The sequence below is a fragment of the Chroicocephalus ridibundus genome, chromosome Z, assembly GCF_963924245.1.
Source record: "Chroicocephalus ridibundus chromosome Z, bChrRid1.1, whole genome shotgun sequence".
NCBI classification, from domain to species: Eukaryota; Metazoa; Chordata; class Aves; order Charadriiformes; family Laridae; genus Chroicocephalus; species Chroicocephalus ridibundus.
This window is the reverse complement of record NC_086316.1, coordinates 69,161,061-69,177,565: the sequence shown is the minus strand read 5'-3', so window position 1 is coordinate 69,177,565 and position 16,505 is coordinate 69,161,061. Positions and strand designations below refer to the sequence as shown.

Genomic DNA, 16,505 nt, shown 5'->3' with positions numbered 1-16,505 from the left:
CAAAGTCCCAAGCTGCTCCTCATAGGACAGCCCTTTCACCAGCTTTGTTGCCCTCCTCTGGATGTGTCCAAGGACCTTCACACCCTTCTTAAATTGTGGGGCCCAGAGCTGCACACAATATTCAACATGAGGCCATACCAATGCTGAATACAGCAGGATAATCACCTCTTTTGATAGGCCGGTCATGCCGTGTTTGATGCACTGCAAGATACGGTTCACCCGCTTGGCTGCCAGGGCTCACTGCTGACTCACGTGGAGCCTGCTGCCAACCAGCACTCCCAGATCCCTTTCTGCAGAGCTGGTGTGCATCCATTCCTCTCCCAAATTATACTTCTGCCCAGCTTTACTTGGTCCCAGGTGCAGAATCCGGAATTTCGACTTGTTAAATTTCATCCCATTGCTCAATGCTCCAATCTATCTAGATCCCTCTGCAAGGCCTCCTGTCCCTCAAGAGAGTAACCAGCACCTCCCAGTTTGGTATCATCAGCAGACTTGCTAATGGCGCGTTCAACTTCTCCCTCCAGATTGTTGATAAAGATATTGAACAGACCTGCCCCTAGAACTGAACCCTGAGGAACACCACCAGACAGATGTGGCCCATGTAGCCCCATTCACTACAACCTTTTGAGCTCCGCCCTTAGGCCAGTTCTTCACCCCGTGCACCATGAACCCTCTCAGCCCACAGCTGGACAACTTGTCCAGAAGGATGCTGTGAGAGACAATATCAAAAGCCTTACTAAAATCCAGAAAAACTACATCTGTCACCTTCCCTTCATCCACTAGGTGGGTGGGATATCCTTATCATAGAAGGGTGTCACATTAGTTAAATGGGGCTTTCCCTTTGTGAACCCATCTTGACTCAGCCTGACGATTGCATTGTTCTTTAAATGCTTTTCATTAGTAGCCAGTATGATCTTCTCCGTAATTTTCCAGGAAATGAGGTTGGACTAACAGGTTTGCAGTTCCCTGAAATAGTTTGACTTAATTTGAAAAATCAGGACACAGGTGTACTTCTTGGTAATTATTTCGTTTTAAAGCAATTCCTAAATCAGTGTTAGTGGGTACAGACTTAATTTGAATAAGTTTTTTTTTTAAATATATGTTTTAGTATAAAGCAAAAAGGGTTGTTAAAATACGAAGCTGAATTTTAATTTTAATGAATCTTAGGTTTTTTTAATCCACTATGAGCTAGTGCTGGATGCTTCACTCAGAAGTATAAACCATGGCAGAGTAGGCAGAGGTGCATTAAACTTGCCATTCAAAATAATACTGATAATTAATAATTAAAAATTGCTTAAATTCTGAAGCATAATGAACCTTATGTTACAGTTAAAGGTAATTCTGCATTATTTCAGTAACGATTTAAGTAAATACAGAAATCATACAGTTTTGACTCAAATATTTACCTTGTAATTCTGTGGGAGTGTGTTCTAAAGCACACATTACCTACAAATTTTTATTTTATCAATTTTTAATTGAATTGATGTGGCAATACTGTCATACTCTAGGAAAACGTAAAAGCTTTAAACTCATAAACGTGCTTTGCTCTAGTTCTCTTACAGAGAATGAGAATTTCACATATGATGTTTAAGCAGCACTGGTAGAAAGTATACAAGTGCCTCATCGGTGCCTGGCTTCCAGGTACCACTTTTACCTGTGTGTCAGATATGTAGATGCAACTGAAGGCTTCTGTAGCATTTGTTAATTCATCTGAAAGCGTGGATTAGAGATGTGAGCTATGAGAGAGCTGGAAGAGGTCCTTTCCTACAGCTCTGCATTCTGTTTCAGAATTAGTAATGTTATTCTCACTACTCCAGATATAACTGATCCTTAGGTAATACAGACTCAGGTGGTAGAGAATTAGCAACCAATCTTATTTTGCCTTTTCTTACAAATATAGCTGACATATCTAAAAATGCATAACTGACACAAACTGTAATAAACCTTAAAATCTTGAAAGCTCACTTGCAAAAGAATCCTATACCTACCAGACTTGTTTCCTCTGTCCCTACTCTCTCACCTGCTCCTTCCTTCCTTCCTTCCTTCCTTCCTTCTTTCCTTCCTTCTTTCCTCCCTTACTTCCTTCCTTCCTCCCTTCCTTCTTCTTTCTTCTGTTTCTTGCTCTTTCTCTCTCTCTCTGTATTTGTCTATCCACATTTTCAATGTTATTGCTGCTGTGTTATATGCTCATTCTTCTGGTGAGTGTAATGAAGAGGAAGAGAGAAGTTCCTCATATGGAAAAACTAACAATTACCATGGTTGAAAGCAGGAAACGGAACAGAGATTTGAAGTTACATTTCATCTCCATGCCTGTTGCTTTTGTTAGGAGAAGTGAGATGGTCGCTAATGGTTTCACCTTTACCATTTGTTACATTTGCTGTAAGTCATACTATGAGCCTTCCCTGAGCTTCTCCTTTTAGATCAAGAGTTTTCAGGTGTGTCAGTCATGTTGCAGCCTCATTAGTGTCGGTATGACATCCCTCAGGATACAGGAAGGGGTGTCACATTGCTCTTTGGAGCACAGCTGCAGCACACGTTAGAAAGTAGCAAGATAGATCAATATTGGCTATGAAACTTCAGCTTTTTCAAGTTGAATAAATGTCTGGAAAATATTTTAAGTAGTGTATGAGTCCAGGAACCATAATATATCATAGTAACTAGGTGATTTGCCTGTCTGCCATGCACAGTCACTGCTGTGAGAAGTGACACTTGTAACATGTGGAAACCCTCATTGAGCCCATTTTCATCACAGCAGCAGTCGGATAGGTGCTACTGCGCACGCAAAGAATGGGGGTCACTAAAGGAAAAGTCCAAAAACCTCAAAAGCTCAAAAAATGCTTTCTGCTTCTGTCAGTGCCTTCTGCTTCCACACGCTTGCAGTCTCAAGTTAACGGCCCAGCTCTTATTTCCTTCTGGCTTTTCCCCACTGGAATAATTATCCTTCTAAATAGTCTTTCAGCACCAATGATCTTCACTTAGCTAATAGTTTTGTGGAATTCAATGGCTTTATGTTAATTTTCTCTTTTCAAGTGAAAAATAAAGTACATGTGAGATCGCTAGCGGCTGCTTTTGTTGAAGAGAAGTTACAGCTGCCCTCTTCAGGTAGTGGAGAACAAAGTTGCCCAGCTAGTCAGCCCTGCATGCCTTCAAGGTGATGGTTGTAATCTGCAAAATTCTGTGTGCACGTTAAGATGAGGTTCACATTCAGAAATATATACTTAAGTGTATAAGCAGTATTTTGTCATGTATTTTCCGTTTGAAAACAGTGGAAACTAATAATCTAATAGAAGTACCTTAGTGGACATGGATCCGTATCAGTAAGAACTTGTCTATACTTTCATGTACGTACGCAAAAGTTCATAGAAAGTTCAGCTAGCTGAATAGTACTTGTACTTCAACCAAAACAAGAGTATCCCAAAGTGACATTGGAACAACATGGCTTTTGTAAGTGTGTTAGTGTTGTGGTTCATGTTTGTTTACTGTGGCTAGGGACATTTCTCATATTTATGACACAGAGTCAGAACAAGACTGTTCCTGTCCCAAGGGCTCACATCCTATTACAAGAGAAGACACAAGCGGACGCCATAAAGGGAAACACACTGGCAGTATGCAAAACATTAGCAGCAGTATAAGAGCAGCCTTGAATCCCAGTTTTCCCATAAAGCTTGTGATTTTCCTAAGGCTCTGTCTTCTAGAATTGATTTATTAACTTAGTTTTTGTATGTTTTCATTGGTTCTAGCATGCACAACTGCAGACAAACCAGAATATGGAGACGTGACACTGAATAGATAAGTCACCATCGTGTGACAAACAAAAGCCCTCCAAATGCTTGCTTCTTAGTTGTAAGCCAATCTTTTCATTTTGGAGGGAAAGAAAGGAATTTAAATGGTTGAACCTAACTAATGACTGCAGTAGAAGACAGTGAAACGGTGATACCAACATCTCTTGGAACACTTTACTAACACTTGTGGGAAATTTAAGTTAAAGGCTTCTGATTTGATTAAATTGGGATAAATTTCAGAAACAGGATCCAAAAGTGCTCTTAAAATGGCTGCATTTTGGGTTAGAAAGCATCCAAGGTGTATATGTGAAGGCAGGCTATTGAAGTGTCTCTATAGCTACAGGGATTGGGTTATTTTCCCCATTAGACTGCAGAGTCAAACTATTCAGTGGGCATAAAGCTTCATCAAATACATAAAATCAGAATAATTGTATAGACCCTAACAGTAATGCCTGTTCCTCTTCAGAGCTCAAATTTTGCTGTCCTGCGTCTCCTTATATCTACAGATTTCTATCCTTAAGATCTTAGCCCTGGTGTCCACCTGAGAGAAGAAAGGCCTTTCAAATGTCAAACATAAGTAAAATGACCATTTTCCTAACTTCCCCCTTCAGACGCTCAGACATTTCTGGGATCATAACACAGAGGCGGGGGGGGGGGGGGGAGAAAAAGAAAAAGGAAAAAAAAAAAAGAAAAAGAAAAAGAAAAAAAAAGCAAAGATGACAAATCCTGTGTTCTCTTTGCCATCTTTAAGTCTCAGGATAACTTACTTTGTTGAGGTTGTAAACAAAATGTCAAAAATAAGCATTTTCTTAACACTTTTCTTCATGGCAAGCATGGCTAAACTTAGATTGCTCTGCTATATCTGCTCTAATAAGGGAGTCTGTGTATAGGGTTGATTATGATAGTCAAAGTGGTGGTGCCACCATGTTTCCCGCCTAAGCCAATGATTTAACCGCCTTCTAAATGTGGAAAACCTAAGAATAATGACAACAGTAAATACTTTTTGTCTCGCGTGCCATGGCACAGCAAATTGGATCATGTTAGGCTTCGTCTGCTGCCTAATGCAATGTAACATAGCAGATAAAATAAGTCAAATGAGTGACACTCTATTAGACTTGAAAGATGATAGCTCTTGTAAAGCAACTGATGTGAGAATATGTCAATGAAGTAGATTTCAGATGTTTATTGAAGTCTTGAGTCTTTGAAACTCAGCAAATGCATATTTTAAGAGCTATGAAACAAGTGACTACAAATACAGCAGTAGGCTTATTACTGACAAAGCTGTTGCTTGAAACAGAATTCAGCTAAATGTTATGTTTTCTTTGTGTGCTCAATTCATTTTTTCATTTCTGCAACTGCTTCCTAGAGACATTGGCTTGAACTTCAAAGCATACTGCTACAAATGCTTTAGTGATTGTCATTGTAGCTAAGACTCAGAATTTTACTTACAAAAGTTCAGTAGTCCCTACCAAAGATCATTTTAAGTTTCAGTTAGCTAGGATTTAATAATGTGGATTCAAAGAAATGGTATCCAAAAAATATTTTTGGTTTTTTTCAACATTGTAACAAAAAGTTATTTTTATTCAGGTCAATTTTAAGGAACATTTTAATTTAATAAGGGACATTCTTTCTTGTATTTCTGCCAACTGTTTATCATTTTGAATGCTTATAACAATTCACTGTGTGATTCATTACTTGAGCCTTTAAAAAGTTGATCTGCTAATTATCTTTCAATAAATAAGCATGGAGTTGCAGTAAGGCTTGTAACCAATAAGGAAACCTATGAAGTCATGCCTATTCTCATTATGTAAAGCTGTGTTCTTTTTTGTTTCTGTTTTGTTTGCTATATGAAGGCAGAATGCTCAACTCCCACTCAATATGCAGTTTAAATAAGTTTTTTTATTTGATCATTGTGATGGCATTGTGAATTAAATTTTTCAAAAATATAGGCAAAAAATGGTTCAAGAGCAAGTTTTTTTACTTATTTTTTTTATATCTGAAAAAAGGGTGGAAGCACCTTTATTTATTAAAATAACATATGGCATCCCCAAATATGGTGTTTATTTTATAAAAATATAATGCATTTTCCTAAAGTTTACAAATAAATTGTTAAATTAGTTAAAAAATAAATTAAAAGTGCTTCTTCAGTAAATTTATTTTCTAGATCAGATTTTTCGTTGTTTTCTCAACAGCAGAATAACAAGCTCTGAAGAATGAACCTGCATTTACGAAGGGGGTGTGGCCCCATTAGTTTCTGGATTTATCCTCCATTAATTTTTAATTATGTAGGAGGTTTTCAGAGTCTGGTAGCATACTGTTAAGGACATTTGGGTACTATGCTGGTAATTTTGGTTTTGTAATCTACTTGGATTCCCTTCAAGTTTGGCTTCTGTGAGTACTTATGAGTTTTAGAGTTCTTCACGCTTCTTCTGCAGATTATTAAAATACTTCTCTAATGTATCCTCCTCAATAATTTACATGTACTTACAATTTGAAATTAATGTTGCTGTTAATATCTGAAGAAAAAAATTAACACTCAATGAGTTTGGGTTTTGTTGTAGGTATTACCTGATAAAACCAACAAGCCAAAACTGGAAATAAAATATAATTAACTTTCTTTCTCTGTTTAGCCCACTGTTTGTGAACGGGAGCTCTGTGTATTTGCTTTCCAAACATTAGGAGTGATGAACGAAGCTGCTGATGAAATTGCAACTGGGGCTCAGGTAGAATTATCTAAAGTTTATTTCTTGTCTGATTTGCTATACTCAGTCTTCTCAGTGTCTTCTACTATTTATTTTGATTTGTATTCCCCATGTGAGTGCTCTTTGGTAAGTATTATTTATTTGTCCACTCTTACAGCTGTAAATACACTGCTTTATGCATGGCACTTTCAAACAGTAATGAGGTGCTGCCATTGTTTTGCTACCATGTAATTAGAGTAACCCTGTTTTCTTGTTCTGTTTTATTCAATTAGGTCACCTGGGTTGTTAATAAAGACAGCCATTGTCATTTGGAGATAATTCCCATTTATTTTCACCTAATGAGCCATTACTACTCTGGTGCAATTAATAAGCTACTTCCTGTTCATGGTGTTGGGATGCAGCTATCCACTGAGCATCTGTTGTTTTGATCATTAAATAACAGTGGGAAAGTCCTTACTCATGTCGCTACATAGTTTTTTCTCTCTCTTCTCAAGGATCAGGAATTTAATATAAGCTTGCGTTCTGACTCTAAGCTCAGTTATTCATGTAGTTATAATATCATTGTTTTCTTTCCTAATTTTGTATGTACCTCAAATCAAAGTATTTTAAACTATGTTTCCAAATCACCCTTCAACCTTAGATTAAAGTAAGTACAAAAGTTGAAAGGTATTATGTTTAAGATCCTTTTAAGATCTTAAGTTAAAAGTTTACACATCTTACAGAAAAGTGCATTCCTCTCTGATTTCCTACATATATGTCACTCACTGCATTTATGTAGTAAGCAACATGGTTTTTTTGGAAGAGCAAGTGTTCAGTTCAGTTAACTTTAGCTAGCATTAGTGACTCTAGCAACTGGAAAGAAGCTATTCGACTAAGTGCCTGAATACCCACCATGGGCATATCCTCAAAGGAAGAAACTTGCAGTAATGTACATCAGCTTCCTCACTTGAGAATGCAATTGCAGGATCTGAACATCAGCTCTTCCTGTGATGTCTGAAGAACGTTAGATGGCTGTATTTGCAACGTCTAAGATACCAAATGCTGTGATGCCTGTGTAAGCTTGTCAGAAATGGAGTGAGGTGTCCTGATGAAGTCCCACCTCTTCCTCAGCCTGAAGTCCTCTGAAGACCTCAGCTATTTGTTTCTGGGGAGCTAGAATTTTATTTTTTTTAATTCAGGCACTTACATGGTACATTACACGTACATTTAAAATCACAGAATCATAGAACAGTTTGGGTTGGAAGGGACCTTTAAAGGTCATCTAGTCCAGTGCTCTGCAATGAACAGGGACGTCTTCACCTAGATCAGGTTACTCAGAGCCCCGTCCATCCTGACCTTGAACGTTTACAGGAATGGGACATCTACCCCCTCTCTGGGCAACATCTTCTAGTGCTTCACCACCCTCGTTGTAAAAGATTTCTTCTTTAGATCTAGTCTGAATCTGCCCTCTTTTAGTTTAAAACCATTACCCCTTGTCGTGTCACAACAGGCTCTGCTAAAAAGTTTGTTCCTGTCTTTCCTGTAGATCCCCTTTAAGTACTGAAAGGCTTCAATAAAGTCTCCCTGGAGCCTTCTTTTCTCCAGGCTGAACAACCCCAACTGTCTCAGGCCATTCTTTGTAGGAGAGGTTCTCTATCCCTCTGATGACTTTTGTGGCCCTTCTCTGGACTCGCTCCAACAAGTCCATGTCTTTCCTATGCTGGAGACTCCAAAGCTGGACACATTACTCCAGGCAGAGTCTCACCAGAGCAGAGGGTCAGAATCACCTCCATTGACCTGCTGGCCATGCTTCTTTTGATGCAGATCAGGATACAGTTGGCTTTCTGTGCTGCAAGCATGCATTTTTGCCTCATGTCCAGCTTTTCATCCACCAGTACCCTCAAGTCTTTCTTCGCAGGGCTACTCTCAATCCCTTCATCCCGCAGCCTGGATTGATACTGGGGGTTGCCCTGACCCAGGTGCAGGAGCTTGCACTTGGCCATGTTGACATGAGGTTCACACAGGCCCACTTCTCAAGCTTGGCCAGATCTCTCTGGATGGCAGCCTGTCCCTCAGGCATGTCAACTGCACCACTCAGCTTAGCGTTATCTGCACACTTGCTGAGGGTGCACTTGATCCCACTGTCTATGCCACTGATGAAGATTTTGAACACTACTGATCCCATTATGGACCTCTGAGGGACAGCACTTGTCACTGATCTCTGGACATTGAGCCATTGACCCCTACCCTCTGGATGCGGCCATCCAACCAGTTCATCATCCACTGAGCAGTCCCTCCATCAAGTCTGTATCTCTCCAATTTAGAGAGAAGGATATGTGTCAAAGGCCTTACAGAAGTCCAGATGGACGACATCTGTAGTTCTTCCCTTGTCCACTGATGTAGTCACTCCATCATAGAAGGCCATGAGGTTGGTCAGGTAGGACTTGCCCTTAGTGAAGCCGTGATGGACGTTTTGAATCAATTCTGTGTCCTCCATGTGCCTTAGCATAGCTTCTAGGAGGATCTGTTCCATGATCTTCCCAGGCACAGAGGTGAGGCCGACACGTCAGTTCTTCCCAGAGTCGTCCTTTCTACCATGTGTAAAAAAGGGTGCAATGTTCCTCTTTTTCCAGTCACCAGGACTTCACCTGACTGCCATGACTTTTCAACTATCATGGAGAGTGGCTTTGGCAACTACATCAGCCAGTTCCCTCAGGACTCTGGGATGCATCTCGTCAGGTCCCATAGATTTCTGTATGTTCAGGTTCCTCAGGTGGTCGCAAACATGATCTTTTCTTACAGTGGCAGATCTTCTTTGCTCCCCCAGTCCCTGCCTTGTAGTCCATCCACTCGAGAGGTGTGGAAGAGAGATTGCCAGTGAAGACTAAGGCAAAAAAGTTGTTTAGTACCTCAGCCTTCTCCTCGCTTGTTGTCACAAGTTTGCCAACAGTCTTGCTCATCAGGGGCTGTATGCTTTTTTGACCTTCTTTTTCTGGCTGACATACCTGTAGAAGCCCTTAATAATCCTTGCGTCCCTTGCCAAGTTCAGCTCCAGCTGCACCTTTGCCTTCCTGACCCCATCTCTACATAACCAGGCAGTGTCCCTGTACTCTTCCCAGGACACCTGTCCCTGCTTCCACTCCATGTGCATTTCCTTCTTGCTCTTAAGTTTGACCAGCAGGCCTCAACTCAACCATGCTGGTCTCTTGCCTTCCTTTCCTGATTTCTTACACCTGGGGTCTGAGAGATCTTGTACTTTTTGGAAAGCATCCTTAAAGATCTGCCAGCTCTGTTCTGCTCCCGCATCCTGGAGGGCAGTTTCCCAGGGAGTCCTGTTGACTAACTCCTTGAAGAGCTGGAAGTCTGCTTTTCTAAACTCAGGAAAAATTAGGTACAAACTTAGATGGTACATTACATTTAGATTGTATATTAGGTACAAACAAGTAGCTCTCACTTCTCTTTTTAAATACATCTGACAGAAGAGGTGGTCCTCATTAGCTCTCAGTCTGTGTTTTATGTAGGTATCACTGTTGCAGGCACGTGCAAATCTGCAGAGCTTTGCTGTAGAGTACTGAAGTGATTACAAGCTTAACGGTGCTTAAGTTGGATAAGAGGTTTGGTCAATTGCCCCATTGGACCTAGGTGACTAAATTTTGCTATGTTCCACTTTAGTGATAGAATCGCATCTATCTCACTACATCCGATCTGGTTGAGCTCCCTTCCTGTTTGCAGAAAGAATTCAGCACTTCTAGGGTTTGATTCATCTGAGCTATTTTTGACATTAGTTTAGGATAGTGTGAATCACAGCATAGACTATCAGCACAGTGTTTATTTTCTCCATTGATTATAAAGAGAGCCTAGGCTGACTAGTAAGAGGTAGGTGTTCGCATTGTGAATCACTACATTTTGTCAGGTGAAGCTTCCTCCAAATCATTTTGTGTAGTGAAGGAGTCTAAATATAGGTTCCCATTATTAGAAATCACATCCTGTTTTTTCCTGCTATGCTTTCCGCTAGTTTCCTAAGGTATACAACCCTACTTTGTCACTCACAATATTCTGATGGTTCTTCCTTAATGAGAAGCGATTGTACTTTATAAAACTTTCAAGCACAAACTCACCTTGGCTTATTTTAGTTATGTAGTCAAAATGCCTGAAAGTTAAAGGCCTGATTTGTTGATAGTCCAGACTCCCTGTGGAGAGTCTCTGGAGAGGGAGAGGCACTGTCTGAGAGACTGATGTCATAGGAGGGAATTGTCATCAGAAAGTGTCATCTTCTCCTTCTTGAAAATATTTTAATCCTTACTTATGTACTTCAGTACCTACTGTTAAGGAAGAGGAGTTCAGGCCCAGGTATAAGGACATTTACTAGATCCACAGTACTTTCTATTATCAAGGAACACATACGCAAGTTTGTATTATAATGTTTGTATTAAACTTGCCTCCCAGTTTAAGTTGCCCTATGTTCCATCAGCTCAAAACAATGATCTTAGGGGAAACCGAGCATTTAACTAAGCCTAATGTGTGCACTTTTCCCCCATGTCAGAGCAATATGCAGGTATCATGGTAAGAAACAAAATCAGAGTCAACAGGCAGTGTAAAGGAGGGCTTTCGGATGATGTTCTAAGAGGAATTGTACCAATTTTAAGACAAAGTCCATCATGCAAATCATAAAGAAAGACAACTTTGAGTCACTGCACTAAGAGATCTGAGGGCTCAAACAGCTCTTCCCTAGTAGTGTTTTGCAACTGGAGACTATGAAGTGTTTCTGAGAAGCAGAGTGTATGAACTTCGGCTCAATTTCATGGTAATACATTGACATGGTTGCAGGCCTGTTGCCTGACCTGGCTGTGTCTCCTTTGCAAATGCTAATGCAGGTGCCCTATTTCGAAGCATTCATCACACTTGGAGGTATTATGAACTGGAAAGTAATCAGAGCACCATGGAGGAAGGGATCATCATTTAAATAACTTCATTTTTCAATATATGTGAGATATTTAGTAACTGGAACTAACAGAGTATTTTTAAACTGATGGAGAAGATTGTTCATACATGCTAAAGGAGCAGAGGAGGAGAATGGCAACAGCATGACTCACTGCAGCGCAGTTCGTTTTCCCTTTCATCATGATTCTTATTTTCATTCTGCTTCTCTAAAGGGCCATCTTTTTTTTCTTCCTCCAAATGGTCAGACACAATGGCAAATACATAAAAACTTCTAGAACAGCTTGAGCTGTGAGATGAGATTTGATTCGTGTGGAGTTGTGGGAGGAACCAGGGGTGCCTACTAAGTACGACTCATCTCAGCTTTTCCTTTCTTTCATCAAAAAGTCTGTTTTCAGACAGGAATGTTTTCAGGAGGCACAGAAAAGACAGGGGGAAATGAGCTAATTTGCAGCTACATTTTTATGTAGCTACTTTGAATTTCATTTTGAACTGGATTTAGTTTTCACATCTGCCTTCTCTCTGGTTTGTGATTGCTGTATTCTATTTTTAATCTCTGAATTACAAATTTTGAAACAGTTATACAGAAATCTGTTGCTAAGTTGTATGTCACAGAATATTAGAATCATAGAATTGCCTAGGTTGGAAGGGACCTTTCAGATCATCTAGTCCAACCATCAACCTAACACTGACAAAAACCATCACTAAACCGTATCACTAAGTACTACGTCTACACGTCTTTTAAATACTTTCAGGGATGACGATTCTGCCAGTTCCATGGGCAGCCTGTTCCAATGCTTGATAATCCTTTCAGTATAAAAATTCTTCCTGATATCCAGTCTAAACCTCTCCCCTGGTGCAACTTGAGGCCATTTCCACTTGTCCTATCACCTGTTACTTGGGAGAAAAGACCGACCTCCCCCTCGCTACACCCTCCTTTCAGGTAGCTGCAGAGAGCAATAAGGTCTCCCCTCAGCCTCCTTTTCTCCAGGCTGAACCCCAGTTCCCTCAGCTGCTCCTCATAAGGCTTGTTCTCCAGACCCCTCACCAGCTTTCGTTGCTCTTCTCTGGACACGCTCCAGAACCTCAGTGTCTTTCCTGTAGTGAGGGGCCCAAAACGGAACACAGTACTCTGGTGAGGCCTCACCAGTGCCGAGTACAGGGGCACACATGTGCCTGTGTGTGCATATGTGAATATATACCTGTGTACACATTACATGCATGATCTTACAGTGAAGTCTTGTAAATCATAGATATTCAAAGCCACTTTGTAGTTTTGTACAACAGGATGGAAGGAAGAGGATCTCCCAGTGTGAGCTGTGCAGATGACTGTTAAATCACTGCCCTGTTCTGTCTTTTAACAGAAGCAATATTTACAGGTGTTTCTATGATTACAGTCTTCAGGGGAACAGCAGGCAGTGGTACAGATTCACAAACTTCTTCGTTCTTGAGCGACATTTTTCACTGGCATTCTACTGTACAGAAATACATAGGTCCAGCATGATTTAATTTCCCTAGAGAATTAATTCAATCCAAGAATTAGCTTATATGCGTAAGAGAAAGCAGGGCTGCAAGCAATGTATTTGATGTGATGATACATTTCAGACCAGGTACTGGTGCTACTTATGCGCATGGAATAATGTACCAGGGCTGAATCTGAAGCCTCTTGAGATCAGTGGGAAAATTTCAGTCCTAAACTGTGTCCTGTGGATAACACGGTTTGGGTTATATAGATAACAATGAAATAGGGTATTACTATAATGTGCAAAAAAAGCAAACTGGAAGATACAGTATGAAAGTACATATATTGAACAAATATTTTTCTTTATCCCTAGGTGGTTGATCTGCTAGTATCCATGTGTCGGTCTGCATTAGAGTCACCTAGGAAAGTTGTCATTTTTGAGCCATATCCTTCTGTAGTTGATCCTAATGATCCTCAGATGCTGGCCTTTAACCCCAGGGTAAGTAGCTGCCCTTCATTATGTCATAGTTTGGTTTTAGTCATGCATGAGATTTCAAAGCAAAGCCTTCTTCTGGAGGAGTCTCCTTTACTCTAAAAGATACATCTCTAGACTATAGCACAAACATGTGACTATTTTCAGAACTTTGTAGCTTTTTTAATTGTCGCTGAGAAGGTATTTGTGTATAAACTAGAAGTTGTGTTCAAAGTTATGTTGAAACCAATAAATTCTTTTAGGGTACAAGTTCTAGATGCAAAATTTTATATTCTTAGCGTCTTTCTCTCAGTGTACATTGGACACAAAGATAAAGATGGCCTTTGGGAGGTGTAGACCATGTAAACTGGGGGATTTCCAGTCTATCTTTTTATTCTTAAAGTGGTTATTGCTGTCATCTCATTTTCTCTTTGCAAGCAATTATGTCCTTAAATGTAATCTTATCAAATATTGACACAATAGTTTAGTTTTGTACAAGCATCAATTTTGAGATAAAGAATTGTGTTTGCACTACTTGCTTCTCAGCCTGGAAGTACCACCTCTCAGGGAAGCCCTCGAGAGGCCGTGAACTATTGCATATTACATCTCACTTGAGCCATCCCCAAGGGCACACATGAGAACTTTGGATGTCCTGTATTGGGATGCATTTCACATTTTCCGAACAAAGGCCAGTTAGCAGTGATTCTTCCTCTGGAAGGGGCAAGCATGTACTGTAGCATGTGGGAAGAAAGACTTGCCAGGAGGTGCTTGGAAAGGGGCTGACAAGGAGACAGCTAGTCTGGTGGCTGGGCAAGGCAGGAGTTTGAAGCAGACGAGGGAATACGAAAGAGGGTCATAGCGAAAGAGGAATGGAGAGAGCCCGTGGGCTGGCAAGGCGCACACTGCCTCCTCCCAGCTTCTTGCCAGCATAGGCAAAGTGAATGCCATTGGGCAGAAGTTGGCAAGACCTAAAGGTGGGGAACAGTGAAGCTTGTGAAGGCAATGTGACATGCGGAGATGGTGAAGCATGGACTCTTAAGCACATCTATGCAGAAAATGTGCAGCTGTCTGGTAGTGGTTCCCATCAGAAGATAGGCAAGGATCATAGTGAGGCAGAGGAACAACTGAAGGATCTCTGACATTTTATAGAGCTGTTTGCAAAGTAAACACGTCTGTTTATTTAGCATTTGATTTAAAATCTGGTTGGTCACTGCATTATTTAACTTAATGACATGTTATCCAAATAATTGTCAGAATCTGTATTTAGTTAAAATATTTGTTTAAAAAGTGAGCTAATTTTTTCAGTGTGTTGGAGATTCCAATGAAATTCAAAGAAAAACCATCATGATAATACTTTTTCAGGGAATTTTCCTGGACTAGTCTGTGTGCGAGGTAGAAGGAGGCTATTGGTAAGAAACGCTTGAAAGGATTGGTTTGCTGAACATTCGTCCTAGCTTTGGTTTTATACACAAGAAATTCAGCTTTTTGTAGAGCCAAAGACTAATATTCTTTTAATTTATTTAATTTATTTAATTTATTTTCTAATTTTATGCTACATCAGAAGAAGAACTATGACCGTGTCATGAAAGCATTGGACAGTATCACTTCTATTAGAGAGATGACACAGGTGAGTTTAAAAATCTTTACCTAACTTAATCATTATTTCTAGAACTAGGAAAATGTTTCTACTGCTTGCCCGTGATGGGTGGGGAAGTCAATAGTATCATCTCTTTCCTATAGAGCTCTAATAATATTAAAATGTGTGTTAAAAATAACAAACCCAGAGTATCCATAATGGCAGTCAAATAAAAGTGATGAAGCAGAACTCAGATCTTTTGAAGTTTAAATAAGAGATAACATCAGAATGGGACACTGTAATTTGATAATCACCAACTACTGCATTTCTGGAAATATGAAAGCCAAACTGGGTCTTTCATTTCCAAAGCAAGAGAAACTGATTTTGTGACAGCATTCCGAGTGATAGCTTTATTTCTATTATAGCAAAACACTTGATGAACTAAGTATGGTTGGGGACGCGGAAGGTTGGGTCTCTTGGGATTACTACCTTATCATTTCTCAATATTCACATTGGGACAGAATCTGATAGCAATACTTACGTTTATTATTACACTTCATTTCCCAAAAGCCCAGCTGATTATAACTGATTATTGAAATCTCTCCCATGTACCTTGCTTTTCCAACTGCTATACAAATGTCAGCACACAACAGTTTATAAATCTTACTCTATATGTATTCCTAAAATACTTCTAGATTCTGGAATGAAGAATGAGGTGTATAGAGAGGAGTAAAATAAAAATTAAAAATGAAAATTCACATATTTTTGTTACTTAGGGTAATGTCTTGTAAATATTTAAAAAATCAGGTATTTCTGTTACCTGATATAATGTCTTTTAAATAGAAAAGAAAAATAACAACCATTTTGCCTTTTTTTAATAGTAAAATAATTCTTGGACTGAAGAGTTTTAAAGGGATGTTTTACACTGTGATTGAAATCAAAAATGGTTTTCAAAGGGATTATAAACTGATACAGTATTTTACTTGACCAGTTTATACCATGAAACAGTTAAAAAAAATAGAGTGGATTATCTTGGGGTATTTTGAGCAACTTAATTTTGTGAATTTCCAGTCCAATTTCTTAATCCAAGAGCTGAACATAAATAGATATCTTATGTAGTTCTCCCTGAGATCACCAATGTTTCCTATAATATACTAATTTTTATGCTAATTATATGCTTATTATTTTACTCCAGGGAAAATAATTGCTATATTAATTCTTCTTGTTGTCAAAACACATTTATAACTGTACAACACTAAATGTCAGTAAAACTGTGATTTAAGCCTAATAATGAGTCCCATGTATTCCTTTTAATAGATGAAATCATGGGCAATGTAACATATAAAATTTAACCTTACGATTTCAACTAGAAATAAAGAACATAATTACTCTTTTCTAGGCACCTTACTTGGAAATAAAGAAGCAGATGGATAAACAAGACCCGCTTGCACATCCTCTTCTACAATGGTATAAAATTGACTCACATAAGATGATAATTATTACCAAGTTTAATGAATAATCACTTCACCAGTGTAATTTGGTATAAGGTCACCCTAAGAATTAACATCAGGGTTGACATTTGCAACTGCAGGTG

At 39.3% G+C, this 16,505-nt stretch overlaps 1 protein-coding gene across 4 annotated transcripts in view; it reads left to right on the top strand.

The window, feature by feature from the left end:
• Nucleotides 1-16,505, top strand: part of PARP8 (poly(ADP-ribose) polymerase family member 8) — a 124,712-nt gene that overhangs the window by 92,550 nt on the left and 15,657 nt on the right. For all 4 annotated transcript variants that reach the window (XR_010069033.1, XR_010069032.1, XR_010069031.1 and 1 more), the window contains exons 15-18: nt 6,413-6,505; nt 13,237-13,362; nt 14,897-14,962; nt 16,311-16,378. Coding sequence is in view for 1 of the 4 variants with exons in the window: in XM_063319701.1 (XP_063175771.1) it covers nt 6,413-6,505; nt 13,237-13,362; nt 14,897-14,962; nt 16,311-16,378 (353 nt within the window). In the remaining 3 variants the exon portion in view is untranslated. The remainder of the gene's footprint in view (nt 1-6,412; nt 6,506-13,236; nt 13,363-14,896; nt 14,963-16,310; nt 16,379-16,505) is intronic.